Source organism: Macaca fascicularis, chromosome 13 (assembly GCF_037993035.2).
Source record: "Macaca fascicularis isolate 582-1 chromosome 13, T2T-MFA8v1.1".
Classification (NCBI taxonomy): Eukaryota; Metazoa; Chordata; class Mammalia; order Primates; family Cercopithecidae; genus Macaca; species Macaca fascicularis.
This window is the reverse complement of record NC_088387.1, coordinates 66906140-66922868: the sequence shown is the minus strand read 5'-3', so window position 1 is coordinate 66922868 and position 16729 is coordinate 66906140. Positions and strand designations below refer to the sequence as shown.

Sequence of the window (16729 nt, the reverse complement as noted above, 5' to 3'; positions counted from 1 at the left end):
TGGGCTCACCATAACCTCTGCCTCCTGAGTGCAACTGATTCTCTTGCCTCAGCCTCCGGAGTAGCTGGGATTACAGGCATGTGCTACCACGCCTGGCTAATTTTGTAATTTTAGTAGAGATGGGATTTCTCCATGTTGATCAGGCTGGTCTTGAACTCCCAACCTCAGGTGGTCCGCCTGCCTCGGCCTCCCAAAATGCTGGGATTACAGGCGTGAGCCGCCACATCCGGGCAAAGGGTATAAACTTTTAAGATAAATAAGTTCTGGGGATCTGACATACAGCATGGTGACTATATTTAATTATACTGTATTATTTACTTTAAATTTGCTAATAGAGTGGATCCTAAGTGTCCTTACCAAATATACACACACACACACAGTGGTAACTATGTCATGATTAATGCATTAATTAGCTTGATTATGGTAGTTATTTCACAATGTATGCATATATCAAATTCTGTTGTACACCTTGAATATATAAAATCTTTGTTAATTATACCTCAGTAAAGCTGGGAGGAAAAAGTACATTTTAGATATCAAGATTTCTTACCCCTAAATGTTACATCATGCACATTATTATCTAGAGTTCAAGATTTGCTTATGATATTTTTTAAGTAAAATTTACATACAGTTGAAATACATAAATGTTCAGTGTTCCATTTGATGAGCTTTGACCAAAAGCTCATATACCTGTATAACCATCTCTTATGAAGATACATAGGCCATTGCCACCCCAGGCTGCTTCCTCATACTCCTTCTGGGCCAGTCCCCATGCCCCCTCCCTCCTCAGGTCAAACAACTGTTTCAGTGTTTTTCACCATAAATTTTACCTGTTTAAGAATTTCATGTAAATGAAATAGGTACTGCTTTTTATATAGCGTCTTTCACTCAGAGATGTTTCTGAGATTCATCCATGTTGCATAATAGTTCGTTCATTTTCATAGCTGAGTAGAATTCCATTGTATGGATATAACAGTTTGTTCATCCATATTCCTATGATGAACATACTTTTCCAGTTTTGGGTTATAGTAAAGCTGCTATGAACATTTTTAGACAAGTCTTTGTAGACATATGCTTTCTTTCTCTTAGGTAAATACATAGGAGTGGAATTTCTGAGTCATGGGGAAAATACATAACATTTTAAGAAATTGCCAGACCTTTTTCCAAAGTGGTATCATTTTGTATTCCCACCAGAAATGTAAGAGTTCCAGTTGCCGATACTCGGTATTGTCAGATGCATAAAATTCAGCTGTCCTGGGGAGTAGATAATGGTATCCAGTTGTGTTTTCAGTTTACATTTCTCTGATGACTAAGGATGCTGAGCACTTTCTCGTCTATTTGCTGTTTGGGAAGTATCTGTACAAATCTTTTGTCCATTATTTTAAATTATCTTTTCATTCTTAAGTTCTGTGTCAGATTTGATTGAACAAATAGGTTCATAGCTTAAAAAGACTACTAGCCAAATACGAATTATTTTGATAGAATCACTTGTCTTCCTCTTTTTTAAAAAAGAATTACTTATTTACTTATTTTTGAAGATGGAGTTTTTGCTCTTGTTGCCCAGGCTGCAGTGCAATGGCGTAATCTCAGCTCACTGCAACCACTGCCTCCTGGATTCAAGTGGTTCTCCTGCTTCAACCTCCTGAATAGCTGGGATCACAGGTGCCTGCCACTAAAGCTGGCTAATTTTTTATATTTTTAGTAGAGATGGGGTTTCACCATGTTGACCAGGCTGGTCTCGAACTCCTGACCTCAGGTGATCCACCTGCCTTGGCCTCCCAAAGTGCTGGGATTATAGGCATGAGCGACTGCATCTGGCCTCTTCTTTAAAAAAAAAAAAAAAAAAAATCTGATTTTTCTGGCACACTTTCCTTCCGAAATACATGAATCTCTTGCCAATGAATATTTCCAGCTGTATAGTCACACTTGTCCAACTGCTCTCACTCTGTTGAACAAAGTTCATTATCTGTTGTGAACTGAATGGTTGTCTTCCCAAATCTGTGTGAAAGTCCGAACTCCCAATGGGACTGTATTTGGAGATAGGACATTTAGGGAAGTAACTAAGATTAAATGAGTTTATAAGGGAGGGGCCCTAATCTGAGAGAATCAGTGTCCTTATAGAAGAGATGCCAGAGAGCTAGCTTTCTGTCTCCACACACACACTGCACTCTCTCCATGTGAGCACACAGTGAGAAGGCAGCTATCTACAAGCCAGGAAGAGAGCCCTCGCGAGGAACCAAATTGGCCAGCACCTTAATCTTGCCCAGCTTCTAAAACTGTGAGAAATAAATTTCTGCTGTTTAGCTACCCAGCCTAGGGCATTTTGTTATGGCTACCCAAGCAGACTAATGTACCATGGCATTGCTATATTCTCACATTGAGTTCTATGTCATCAGTCTTGGTGATACCTGTGAGATCTTATTACCACCACACAGCTCTGTGTCCAAAATTCAAGTTCCATTTGTTAGGAGCTCAAATCATGTCATTATCTTGGCTCTTTTTCTCATTCTACTTTCCCATGAGTGGGTATTTCTTGCAGGCATTTTTCTTTCCATGCCAGATGTGTATCTTTATTAATATTCAGTTTTATAGGTTAAAGCCTTCTCAATTAGATCGTTAGTGCCCTGACAACCATCTTGTCCCAGCCTCCATGAGACAGACTCTAACCTTTGTCAGAGCCTTAACAAGAGCACGACCCATTTTTGTAGTATCTTAAACCATGCATCAGAAAACCAAATTCTGTTTTTTGACTCGATCTGTATGGCCTGCTGATTGCTTCCCATAGCCTTCCTTCCCTTCCAAACCTAGACCCTTCTGCTAAACAGAGAGAGGAAAACACCACTATGTCATTTGCATTTTTAAAACCCTCCATGCCCTCAAGTCCTTAAGTTTCCTGCTCAGAATGTCAAAAGCTCTGGAGAATGATTTTTCAGGGAGAAACTTTGCATGGAAAATTTTACAGATAGGGAAACTGAAATGTGAATGTAGGGGGTGAGTGCCCAGCTTTCATGAGATTCTCAGAAATTTCCTCCCTACAAGGGATTGGCAACCACTACTCTGGAGACATATTCCAGGTTTTTTTTTTTTATTTAAGACAGAGTCTTGCTGTTGCCCAGGCTGGAGTGCAGTGGTGTGATCTTAACTGACTGCAACCTCTGCCTCTCAGGTTCAAGCGATTCTCCTGCCTCAGCCTCCCGAGTAGCTGGGATTACAGGCATCCACCACCCTGCCCAGCTAATTTTTGTATTTTTAGTAAAGTTGGGGTTTCACCATGTTGGCCAGGCTGGTCTTGAACTCCTGACCTCAAGTGATCTGCCCGCCTCAACCTCCCAAAGTGCTGGGATTACAGGCATGAACCACTGCACCCGCCCATATTCCAGGTTTTTCTGGTGCTATCATCCATTATTTCATCACTCGATGAATAAGAGAGTCGTGGGGAAGCAGCAAGTTCTGATGGGGGTAACAAATGCAGATTCGGCTTGAAGACCCAGAAGGGTCATTCATCCCACTGGCTGTGCCAGGTCTTGAGGATGTTTTCTCCATAGGCCCTGCCGGGAACCACTAAACATCGCTGCCAGTGTCTCTCCTGAAACAGCAGCTGGTTTCACAGAACCTTCTACCCAGTGTCAATTCCCTTTATTGTTGCATGGAGCAGTGATCTCGTTTCCTATTCTGAGAATCTTGAATCACCCACTGCTGGGAGAATCTCTGCCTTGTTAAATCTCTTCATTGGCCCTGAATTTTTTCCTCTCTTTCTCTTCCTCTATGTCCCTTTTTTCCCCTCTGCAACCTGAATCGCATCCCTTAGAGTCTGTTTTTCCCTGAACCTTTCTTTTTTGCATTTTTTCTTCCCATCTGGAAACCCTGTGTCCCTCTTATAAGTTAAGGGTGTAGAGAGACATTTCTCATGCTCTTTTACTTCTGTAAAGAAATAGCTTGCATTTGTGGTATATAAACTGGATGTGCTCCTGCTTCCAGCTAGAAGACCAGCAGGGCACATGGCTGCAGCTGCTGTGACTGTCCTCTGTTTCCATGCCTTCTGGATCTCACATGTTCAAACAGGTTTTTCTTGGAAATTCTTTTGTTCTGCCTATGCTAGCAAACTAATGACTCTGGAGGGCCTCCTGGAAATAGACCTGCCTGTTTGCTTCAGGAATCTTTCTAGGCTCAGTACTCTACTGAGGAGTTGGCAGTTCCACTCTGCTGTCAGCTAGGGGTTGGCCAAATACAGGGAGATCTTGACCGGGAGTATTACAAAGTCACAAACGCTCCTGCACCTGTTCGCTGCCGTGTGTCTATGCTGGTTTCAGATTCTCCAGCATGCCAGTCCAAACTCCTCTGGGAGCCACTTGTAAATTAATAAAATTTTCAGCTAGGATACTGGTGGCTCTCACGACCTCAGAGAGTGCGTGTGGCTTTCCAGATTGTGTAAGGTATTCCCTCGGAGTCGCTGAGAGGATGGAAAAACTCCGCCTCTTTAAATGGCTCCCGCTGCAGCTGTTTTTGCCAGGCTGTGGCTCATGAGCTGAATATGGAAACTCTTTCTGGTGCCAGCTTTGATTTTGCACCACTTGTCAGGACTGCCCTGGCGTGAGCAGCTGACTCACATTCCACCCTCCACCCTCTGCCCTCTGCCCTCAACTGGGGATAAAGGTGGGGTGGCCTGGGCACACCAGTCAAAAAGCTTTTAGTCGTTACTGATAAATTGGGTTTTATGTATTTGGCTACGTTTGTTGAAAAGGAGCTTTATCTTTAAATCAGTGTTTGAGTGTTTCTGTTAAAAATGCTTTCTAGCGTCTGTGGCAGAAACTGTTAGTTCATTTTACATCTTACTTGGGGCCCCAGGTTTATAAGAGATCCTTTGCTCTTCTGCCACTGCCTCGACTATGGTACAAAAGTCACTGTAGGGGATGGCTGTGAAGACACTTTTGATCTCAGATGTCAGCCAGACTCACAGTCAGGAGTTTACACTAAAGACCTGTGGAGACGGCACATTTGACATTTGAGAGAACCAGAACAAGCTTTTTATATGTCCACAGATTCCCAGAAAATAGGTTCTGTAGTCTAACGTTTCATTCATTCCCTCAAAAAATATATATTGAGGACCTATTGTGAGCTGGGTACTGTCTGAAGAAAAAAGAGACCTAGTGCCTGCCCACATGGAGCTTACATTCTAATTGAAATGTAGGGAAATGGCTGTTGAACTGTTTCCTTTGCATCCAGTAGAAGCCAGTAGAAATTAATATGGATAAATGAGCCCAGAGAAAGAAATAATGAGACAGTGGCTGGGGTAATCACCAATTTCGGGCTTTACAGGGACAGCATGCAAGATTCAAGAAGTATGTGGGGCACAGTGCACACGTCGCCAACGTGAGGTGGCTGCACAATGACTCTGTGCTGCTCACAGTGGGCGGCGCTGACACAGCCCTGATGATCTGGACCAGGGAGTTTGTGGGGACCCAGGAGAGCAAGCTGGTGGACAGCGAGGAGTCGGACACCGACGTGGAAGAGGATGGAGGTGAGCCCCCACCTGCCACGCGCCTCCTGTGCCGACTGTACCTCCCACCACCTCCCTTCCTGGGCCACTGCAAACCAACTGGTTCCCCAATCTCTTTTTGTTGTTTGAGGCTATGACAGCGATGTTGCTCGAGAAAAGGCCATTGACTACACCACCAAGATCTATGCTGTGAGCATCAGGGAAATGGAAGGCACCAAGCCACACCAGCAGCTGAAGGAAGTTTCCGTGGAAGAAAGGTATGGTGTTGCCAGGTTTGCTTGCTTTTATATCTGATGACAAGAAACTTGTTTAAACCAGAGTGCATTTTCTTTGCCCTCAAAGTTGCTACTTGAGTCAGTCTTTTATAAATCTGCACAGGGTCTTCACCTGTACACAGGCTTAAGCTGGGAAAAAAAAAATGCACAACATCACAGTATGTGACAAAGGGTGGTTTATACTTTGTGGAAGTTGGTTCTGGAATGTGACTTGAATAGACATGAAATTTGGCTGGGCTAGGCTTCTCCATGCCCAGAAATGCTAGGGTATTCCAAAAACAGTCCTGACTATGGCAGCTGATAGGAAAGCCTGCTGACCAGCAAGGTAGGAGGGAGGACAGACTTCTGAGGTCATGGAGGAATAGTTGTGGAGTTGTGAAAAACCATCTTCCATTCTAACCAGAAGCTGTGCCTTATACTCTGTTCACTTGGTGTATCTTCTCTTACTGTGTCTTCATTTGCCCACATTTGTCTAGGTGGGTTTGGCAGTTCCAGCCTATCCCATTTGATTTTGTTGCCTTGGATCCTCTATGTAGAAAGTGTGTTTTCTGTTATTATTTTAGGGCTTTTCAATGTGCTATTTTAAGTATTGATAAGAATTGTTAAACACTTTAGCATTTCTAAAAAGAAAAGCTCAGAATTACTATATTACTTAATGTATCATATTCATGCTAAGAGAGGATATTGAATAAAAACTCTAATAACTAAAGAGAATTGCATGGATCTCAAAGATGTTTTAAGAATTCTGGGCCGGGCGCGGTGGCTCAAGCCTGTAATCCCAGCACTTTGGGAGGCTGAGACGGGCGGATCACGAGGTCAGCAGATCGAGACCATCCTGGCTAACCCGGTGAAACCCCGTCTCTACTAAAAAATACAAAAAACTAGCCGGGCGAGGTGGCGGGCGCCTGTAGTCCCAGCTACTCGGGAGGCTGAGGCAGGAGAATGGCGTAAACCCGGGAGGCCGAGCTTGCAGTGAACTGAGATCCGGCCACTGCACTCCAGCCTGGGCGACATAGCGAGACTCTGTCTCAAAAAAAAAAAAAAAAAAAAAAGCTGTTGGCTGTTCACATTGAGGTAGGCTCAATGTTCGCAATACACTAGTCCCACAATATGTAATTTATGAGATTCAAGTAGTTTGCATTTAGTATGGCTTTCTGACTAACAATAACCAGTAAGTCTGACCTATCACTTCTTACTATTATGTGGGGTTTTAGATACAAAGAAATGTAACCTCCTTCTGCTCCTCCTCCTTAAATTTAGTGCCAGATGTTAAAATAAACTTGGTAAATGGTGGGTGTGCTACTGGCAAGAAGATTGAACCTAATGCAAAAAAGCCCTAATTTTTCCCTAGTGTCTTTGTTAGATGTTACAAAGATTCAGAGCTCTCTTTTAAGAAAAAATTAGAGATTTTTCTGCAGTGGTCTTTATAGTTCATTTTGCTTGCTACATGGTTTTAAAGTGGCCACAAACAGAAAATAATTTTCCAAGTCCTAATTCTAAGAATCAAGGGGAAAAAAGAACCATATGCATAGAAGTGCATGAATAGGCCTCCCACTTAAATAATCCACTCTAAAAAAAATGACCTGAATTATACATTCCTTTGGAAAAAAAAAAACTACCCAGTCTTTCTAATTTCATTTCTAGTTTCACATACCATTATGAAATGAGTTGACATGGCCATTATCCCAAGGGTGTTTCTGGCTGATTTCTGTAACTCAATCATACATCATGCTGAGATTCTTGCTAGCCACCAAAATATAATCATTTAACCCAAGCCCCAAATTCCAAACACTGCAGCTGATTTCGAACCCAAACCAAGGCTCACCTAATCCTCTTGTCTTGTTGCCTCTTTGGGCAAGTCTGTCAAAATCTCATACTGCCCAACTTAATGAAAGGTAGGAGGACTGATGATAGAGTGGACCCCAATAATTTTTTAAAATTCAGAATTTTCAAGTTACCCCATTTTATTATCAAGCTATACCCACATCAGATAGGAGCTGTATAGTAGCATACACTGGATTGACTCTTTTTTTTTAACAAAAGGAAAAAGCCTTATAATATTATGAGAATAGGGGTAGGCAGTTCAGTACTTTACTAGCATTAACAAAAAGTTCACACCAGGATTTAGCGAAGAAAACAATTTTGAGATAAGTCTAGGGTCTGGAGGAATAATCAAGCCTTTTCTGTGGAGAGCAACTTCCTAGATAACTTAAAAAGCCTTGACAGCCTCAATTCCCAGAAGGAACTGTAACTGGAGCACACACTGCCAGCTGCACAGCATGCTGGGAGCAGAGTGGGGCCGTGCCAGGTAGGGTCAGCTAGTAAAGAGCACTAAATGATGCCCAACTTAGCAGCCTCCATGGGGACAAATCATAATCAGAACCAAGAACAAGCAGATTGCACCAGTCCTGGTCAGTAATTTTAGGGGAGCTTGAACCTCAGAGATCAGACTGTAGATCAGCTTCTGGACATTGCCCGGCAAGTCAGGGCATTCAGGAAATTTGAGAGAAAGCAGGATGAGTGAAGGAATTGGGAGGGTGGCACAAGATGTTAAACAGCATATCTTAGTCCTCAGCTAGGGTATAAAACAGGGCCCGTGGACTCCAGCATCCTGGAATGACAGAGGGCCTGAGACAGAAAAATGTTGACATCAGAACCACATGAAGCCAGGCAGCAGTGGCCAGCTTCTCCCTGGGAATATTCAGGGCTGTTGCCCAACAGCCCCTGACACTGCTTTCTTTGGCTACTTCAAGCCCTGCTTGAAGATTTGAGAGGCAGGGGTTTTTCTTAGTGTTCCCATCATGATGCCTTCTGTATATACCTGCAAATACCTCTATATACCTGGGTGCTTTTTCTAAACACTTGGTTCAAGACATGCACCAATGAGACTAATGGGAGACGAGTACTCGAGGACTGAAAGAGATGTGAGCTTGGAACAGCCACTCTACACAGGATCCTTAGCACTGTTTTGTCTCTTAGCAGTGTTTCAGGCAGCTCTACCTCTGGTAAATCCCCTGTCACCTAAAAACAATTAGAAACTGTGAGATGACTGTAGCACCTGTGGTACTGAGAAAAATGCCTTGAAGGCAGCTGTGCTTTATGCATCAATTACCTTTTAAGCAACTGAATTCCTAATTCCTAAATTTTAAGATAGCTGTGGACTGCTTCTAATTAGACTCAGTTATTTGACTTTAAAATAGCTGTGAGACTTCAGATCATGCTTCCTTGTACAATTGCTAATTACATTGTGAGTTCTTATTCTTCAGAAGCCATATGATCTTTAGTTCTAATCTTTCAAAAAATGAGGAAGCTGAGAAGAAATTTACAACTGGTCTCAAAAGAATCCTGGGCTATCCCTACCAGATATATAATGTCCGTGAGGTGTTCAGCGGGTAGCCCAGTTACTCCAGCTTTCCTCTAGCACACCGGGATGCCCTGCCTTCGTGACCTAGACTCATCTGGCTGGTCCCCAACCTTGAGTGAACCCTTGGGTGTTGCTGCTCAGCTGGCACGTGTGGTGCGTGGCTGAGGAAACTCATGAAGTCTTTTTTATTTTTGGGAATCCATGCTTTCACTCCTTATCTGGGCACTCAGGGCTACCCCACGCCACCCTCCTTCATCCCCAGCCGATGTGACGCTAATTCTGATCTAGAGGAACCCTTCCAAACCTTCCTGCGTCTCAAGTGCCACGCCCCAACCTGACACACCTCTTGCTCTCAGCTTTTGACCTCACCTCTTTTGCCATGTTTTCTTATAATGTAATCTTTTATCCATCTACAAACTTAAGATATTTCATTGATACTTAAAATGTCAGGAAAGTTCCTTTTGGGGAGAAAAAATAAAGGGGGAAGCATAGTTTTTCAGAGCAATTTAAGATGCAAAATGCTTATATCATCTCAACGTGAGGGATGGTGCCCAAATCCTGTATTCAGACTTCAGTAAAAACAGTTTTCCCCAATTCATCAAGCGGTAAAATCCCTAAGGTTTGCTCAGTACCAAATTACTAGAGTTGCCTGTAAAATGAAGAATTTTCTTTCTTTTTTTTTTTTTTTTTTTTTGAGACGGGGTCTCGCTGTGTGGCCCAGGCTGGAGTGCAGTGGCCGGATCTCAGCTCACTGCAAGCTCCGCCTCCCGGGTTCACGCCATTCTCCTGCCTCAGCCTCCCGAGTAGCTGGGACTACAGGCGCCCGCCACCTTGCCCAGCTAGTTTTTTGTATTTTTTTAGTAGAGAGGGGGTTTCACCGGGTTAGCCAGGATGGTCTCGATCTCCTGACCTCGTGATCCGCCCGTCTCGGCCTCCCAAAGTGCTGGGATTACAGGCTTGAGCCACCGCGCCCGGCCAAAATGAAGAATTTTCTTTTCATATTACTGAAGTCACACCTAGCTTACATACTGTTTTTTGATTTATAACGTAGGGGCTTTCAAGGGGGTCACCCAACCCAAACTGGCCTAAGCAAAAGGGAACTTACTGGTTTACACACCTAAGTATGCAGGGGTAGGGCAACTTCAGGTATCACTTGTTAAGAGAACTCAAATCTTGCTGCCAGGATTCTGGTTTTTTCCTTCATATCTCAGTTCTGTTCCTCTGGGTTATTACAGTTCTTCAGACAGAAAAATGGCTGCAGAACTTATAGTCTCTGGTTCAAAATCAGTAGGAAAGAATTGCCTCTGATTCACAAGTCCCCTCTACAAATGTCTTTTGAGGTGCTATTGGCTCTGGTGGGCCCCAGGCTACCCTTGAACCAATCAATCACTGTGGGCTAGGGAGAAAAAGCCTTTGACTCTTCCCTTGGAAATAGTCACCTGCCACCATAGACTAGCAATGTAATCACTTACCCCAGAGGTGATTTGGATAGACCCAAAATAGAAAATGTCTACTACAATTCACCCTTTTCTTGTCCTATATAGCCTCTTAAAATGGCCCCATTTAAAACTATCCTAAATATAGGCCAGGCACGGTGTCTCACACCTGTAATCCCAGAATTTGGGAAGCCAAGGCAGGCAGATTACATGAGGCCAGGAGTTCAAGACCAGCCTAGGAAACATGGTGAAACCCTGTCTCTCCTAAAAATACAAAAATTAGCCTGGTATGGTGGCACACACCTGTAATCTCAGCTAGTCAGGAGGCTGAGGCACAAATCGCTTGAACCCAGGAGGCAGAGGTTGCAGTGAGTCAAGATGGCACCTCTGCACTCCAGCCTGGGTGACAGAGTGATAATCTGTCTCAAAAAAAAAAAAAAAAAAAAAAAAAAAAAAAAAAACACCATGAAACCCCACTATCCTGTATGTAATTTGAAATGCAGTTATGCCACCTTCCCAAAAAGAGGCGGCTCAAAGTCTCAGCCAGTCGCCACATTCAGGATCTCAGAGTACTGTGAAATTTTCTCATCCAGGTCCAGATAAACCCCTCATGGTCCTGTGGCTAATGAGAATATTAACCACCCTAACTTGCCAAATAGCGGTAAAGAGAGGACAGAATGAAGACAATTTTTTTAAATCACCACTTTGGAGGAGGGAGAACCAGACAACATGCAGTGGTCACTGGTCCAAACCATATTGCCTTCAGCTGGACTAGACAGTCAGCGATTCCTGCCCTAGCCATGTGCGAGTATTATATGGCTGGGTGGTAATATGAATGTTGGAAGATGCCAGCAGTCAGGATGTAAAGGTTTTGTTTGTTGTTTCAAAACATACACATATGGAAATGAAAAATAAAAGTAGGAAGTAACATAATACTCTCTTAAAAGTACAGCTCTCCAAGTGTCCCAGGTTCCTACTGGGATGTCAGTGATGCCCCTATATTTTGTCATTCTCATGGGAAAATTTGTATCCTCCTGCCCTCCCATGAGCTCCTCCGTTGACGAGAGACTGGCTCAGGACTTGGCTACTCCACAGACATGCATAAGCTGTCACTTTGTGGGAGGGAAGGTCAACTTTTAAAGACATCTGCCAGGAGGCCCACATTTCAGGTCAGTCCAAATTCCATTTTTGTCATTTAGTCCTCTGGCCTAAGATTTGGAGTTTTATAATACCAACTTAGGAAAAAAAAAAAATATATATATATATATATGTGTGTGTGTGTGTGTGTGTGTGTGTGTGTGTATTTGAGACTGGGTCTGGCTCTGTTGCCCAGTGTGTAGTACAGTGGTGTGATCCTGTCTCAGTGCAGCCTCAACCTCCTGGGCTCAAGCAATTCTCCCACTTCAGCCCCGCAAGAACCTGGGACTGGGACTACAGGTGTGCACCACCATACCAGAAAATCATTTTTTTAGAGACGGGGTGATCTTACTATGTTTCCCAGGGTATTCTCAAACTCCTTGGCTCAAGCAGTCTTACCACCTTGGCCTCACCAGTGCTAGGATTCCAGGTGAGAGCCACCATGCCCAGCTCAAAAAATAGATTTTTTTATATCTCCAACTGATACTTGAATTCTCAAGGGAAAGATATATCAATTAAACAAATTACTATTTTATTTCTTAAATCATTTGTCACTCTGCCCGCATATTTGGTGATAAACTGAGTATGAGTTAATTTATTATTGGGAGATATTCCTTTTTAAGAGTGTAGTTTATATTATTTGTCTCTGGAAGGAATATCATAACCTTTTGTAGGCTCAACAAATTTTCATTAATGGTTTGGTATTGGCATTGCTTCGTGTTTAGATTGTCACGTTAGCAGACCCACCTTTGGGTTGGTGTGCGTGTCATTTTTGTGGTACCACCATGTGCCTTTGATATCGTCTGCTTTTTGCTAAGGGGTCCCATGCTTATCTTTGATATTCCTGTCCTGTGAGTGGCATCTGGGCTCTATGAGTACACATCAGTTGGAGATTTGGAGAACACACAAAATCTTGTTCATTCTCCTTTAATTGTTCTTTCTAATGGAAAGTGATGATTATCACAGAAAAGAACCTTAGGGTATTTCACTGTGGAACAGTAATTACTATCATTCGTAACTACTTTTGCATATGTTTTTATTAACTAGTATTATATCTGTATAACTTTTTAAAAATCAGAGATGCCAGTAAAAATGCAACCAAATCAATGTCAAGAATTTATTAGAGACATGTAAAACTTTACCCAAGTAAAGTGAAACAATTTTGGTGAGTTTTTATACCACCATCTGAGCATGCCACAACAATCAGCTTACAAAATACATTAATGCTGAGGTTTGTTGCTTTTAAAAATTGTAGTCTTGTATTCACATTATGTTTTGTTATTCCCATATATCCTTTAAAAATAATGTTTAAGGCCAGGCATAGTAGCTCACAACTGTAATGCCAGCACTTTGGAAGGCTGAGGTGGGAGGATAACTTAAACCCAGGAAGTTGAGGCTGGCAAGAGTTTAGATGAGCCTGGGCAACATAAGGAGCCCAATCTCTACAAAAAAAAATTTTAAAAATTAGCTGGGAATGAAAACACACTCCTGTAATCCCAGCTACTCAGGAGGCTGAGATGAGAGGATCACTTGAGGCCAGGAGTTCAAGGCTGCGGTGAGCTGTGATCATACCGGTGCACTCCAGCCTGAGCAACAGAGCAAGACCCTGTTGTGAATGAATGAATCAATGTGTATTTAAACATATTGGACTCATCTCCAGAGGTTTTCATTATTCCATTAAGAGAAAGCCAGAAATTAGAAACTCACAACTACAGCAATACTTAGTGCCAATGTCCACATTTTTTGTTCTTATCAAATTATCATGCAGCTTCAATTTTGTATACTGTGGTAACTACATGATCACAAGGGAACATTCTCTTTGATAATTGATAGGTAGTAGTATCTAATAATATCTCTAAGTATGGGTTATGATCTTTTACTGAAATTCATATGAGCTGACCAGGTATTAGTCTTCCTATTTACATCTTGTGGGGCCATGCTTAGTATTTATTTTTAAATGCCTGCTGTTTGACATAGGTGGATGTCCTCATTTCTTCCTCACTTAACTGGCCACATGGGGGTTGGTCATAATGGATATTTTTATTTGCTATATACAGTTGGAACTTGCATTCTATAGAAACCCAGTTTTATAATGACAAGATACAGAATAACTAGAAGAATTAAACTATTATAGAAATTGGCATATAAGTACTCACTTAACCTTTATGTTTTGAAGAGGATACAATAATTAGCTCAAGGATTGTTTTCTCAATGCACCTGAGTCAGCCATCTGTATTTTTTTCAAGGTCCTTTATTAACAACTGCTGAGGCATACAGCTTTTGGCTGTCTATCCAGGGATGAATAAAAGAATGTTAGACTTAATACTTTCTGTTTCTACATTATCTTTATAGCATTATTTTACTTAAAGCATTTTTCACCTATCATTGAAAAGAGGTTCAACTGCTCCCTTCTTTTCTTACCTGAGAAGCTGCATAACTTATGGCCAAAAGTCAAAATCCCAGAGTCACCTAAAGCATATTTTTTTCCTTCTTCGGTAGACTTTGGGCTTGTTGCCAGTCTCTCCTGCTTAGCTCAGGCTAAAATGGTCATGTCTCTCTTAAAAAAAAAAAAAAAAAAGTCTGGGCCGGGCGCAGTGGCTCACGCCTATAATCCCAGCACTTTGAGAGGCCAAGGAGGGTGGATCACATGAGGTCAGTAGTTCGAGACCAGCCTGACCAACATGAAAAAACTCCATCTCTACTAAAAATACAAAATTAGCTGGGTGTCGTGGCACATGCCTGTAATCCCAGCTACTCAGGAGGCTGAAGCAGAATTGCTTGAACCCAGGAAGTGGAAGTTATAGTGAGCCGAGATCACTCCATTGCACTCCAGCCTAGGCAACAAGAGCAAAACTCTATCTGAAAAAAAAAAAAAAGAAGTCTTAGGCTAAGCACAGTGGGGCAAGCCTGTTCTCCCAGCACTTTGGGAGGCCAAGGCAGGAGGATCGCTTGAGACCAGCCTGGACAATATAGGGAGACCTTATCTCTACGAAAAATTTAAAAATTAGCCCGATGTGGTGGTTTAGTTGATTGGGAGGCTGAGATAAAAGGATCACTTGAGCCTGGGCGGTCAAGGCTGCAGCGAGTCATGATCATGCCACTGTACTCCAGCCTGGGCTATAAAGTAAGACTCTGTCTTTAAAAAAAAAAAAAAAAAAGTAGAAAAGTTAGTTTTTAATGCTTAAATTGTATTGCCTTAGCTTCAACTTAGTGTAGTTTACTTTATAATGGATAACTGTAGATACTGTGATATGTATAGTTTTAGTCACTGATGTGTTAGATTTTATCCAGATATTCAGCTGTGTTTTACCTGGGTAGATGACATGTACGCAGCCATCATCTAAAAACAGTTTCAAGCAACATTGTGTTTATATACTCTATCAATCAAACTTTGTGCATTAATTAAATACTGTTTGTATTTAAATCATTATGGAATCTCTGACTTCTACAAGAGTTGGCTCAATGAGAGTCAAAGGAAAACTTGGCTCCCCTTGGATTTCCTCTTACATATAAAACCTCAGAATAATTTAGTGTCTACCTTGAAAGTGGGCAGCTACATTCTTAAAGACATCCTTTGCTTTAATCCCACTTCTGACACCAGTCTGCTTAGTCCTCACACGACAGTGATGTTAATGATGTGAATGATGGAAAAGTGATTGTATAAAAGTTAGGTGGGGCCGGGTGTGGTGGCTCATACCTGTAATCCTAGCACTTTGGGAGGCCAAGGCAGGCAGATCACCTGAGGTCAGGAGTTCAAGACCAGCCTGGCCAACATGGCAAAACCCCGTCTCTACTAAAAATACAAAAATTAGCCAGGCATGGTGGCAGGCACCTATAATCCCAGCTACTCAGGGGAAGGCTGAGGCAGGAGAATCACTTGAACCTGGGAGGCGGAGGTTGCAGTGAGCTGAGATCGCACCATTGCACTCCAGCCTGGGCAACAAGGGCGAAACTCCATCTCAAAAAAAAGTTAGATGACGTTTCTCTAATTTTAGGGTATGCAGAAAGCTATAGTTACAGTTACATAAGGCAGGAGCTAATAGCATTTTTTAAGGCAGCACTGTTAGGGCTTCCCAAGTCCTTAGCATGCCCCAGTGAGACATACAGCCATGCTTATTAGCATTTTTCCAAGCACCAGAGACTTCCTTTATTTCTTTGAGATGTATTTTATACTTTTCTACCATCTCCTCCTGAAACACATACCCAAATGTTTCGGAGAATCTGAGTACATGCCTACCAGCTCAGGCAGTGTAAGTAACTACTACAAAACAATTCTAACACACTTGGACATGTCTACTATGGGAACTAACTGACTTTGGCTTCAACAGACCCTGCCTCAGGCCCAGGTTTCAGGCTGTCTGAGGTTCTCTTCAGCACAATGTGATGGGTTCCTTGGCCATCTTCTGGCTGCACCTGTTCTGCTCTCTGAGAAGATTTTGTTTGCCTTTGTTCTGTCTTGCCAAGTCTGAGATTGGCACTGGGGAGAATTGCATTTCTGAGGGCTTCCTTTTTGGTTTCCTTATTATCTCATTTCTGTTGGTGGGAGACCTGTGAGTTGCCTTAAGAACTGAACAATCACAGGCTCTTGCTGTTGACCTGATCAGGGTTACACATAAAGCTCTCCTCTTCCAAGTAGGTTGTCAACTCTGTGAAAGCAAAATTCCTGTTTTATACCTGCTTTATCTCTATAATCTAGAACATGCTGGCATTTAGTAAATAAGTGTTGAATGAATAAATAGACTCCTTAACAACTTAACAAGATTTAGGTTCATTTTCAGTCTAGCTCATGGATTAGATATCAAAGGCTGAGATCTTGTTGACACTTTGTCATTAAAATTCATAATCCAGCTAGGAAATCTCTGCTTCTAAGCAGCTGGCCTCACTGGTCACCCTTCCAGTGCTCAGGCTGCAGCCTCCTCCATCTGGCTTCTGCCTTTAGGCAATTCCAAACAGTGGTCTGAAGTGGAGAAGCCGTTACCCCAGACTGCATCTCAGTGGTGTTGAGGGTAATTTTCTGCTT

At 42.4% G+C, this 16729-nt stretch overlaps 1 protein-coding gene across 8 annotated transcripts in view; it reads left to right on the top strand.

Annotated features, from left to right (window-relative positions):
• EML6 (EMAP like 6) overlaps positions 1-16729 on the top strand; it is a 257346-nt gene that overhangs the window by 206337 nt on the left and 34280 nt on the right. For all 8 annotated transcript variants that reach the window (XR_010580450.2, XR_006691700.3, XM_065527077.2 and 5 more), the window contains 2 exons: positions 5317-5518; positions 5628-5754. Coding sequence is in view for 6 of the 8 variants with exons in the window: in XM_065527077.2 (XP_065383149.1) it covers positions 5317-5518; positions 5628-5754 (329 nt within the window). In the remaining 2 variants the exon portion in view is untranslated. The remainder of the gene's footprint in view (positions 1-5316; positions 5519-5627; positions 5755-16729) is intronic.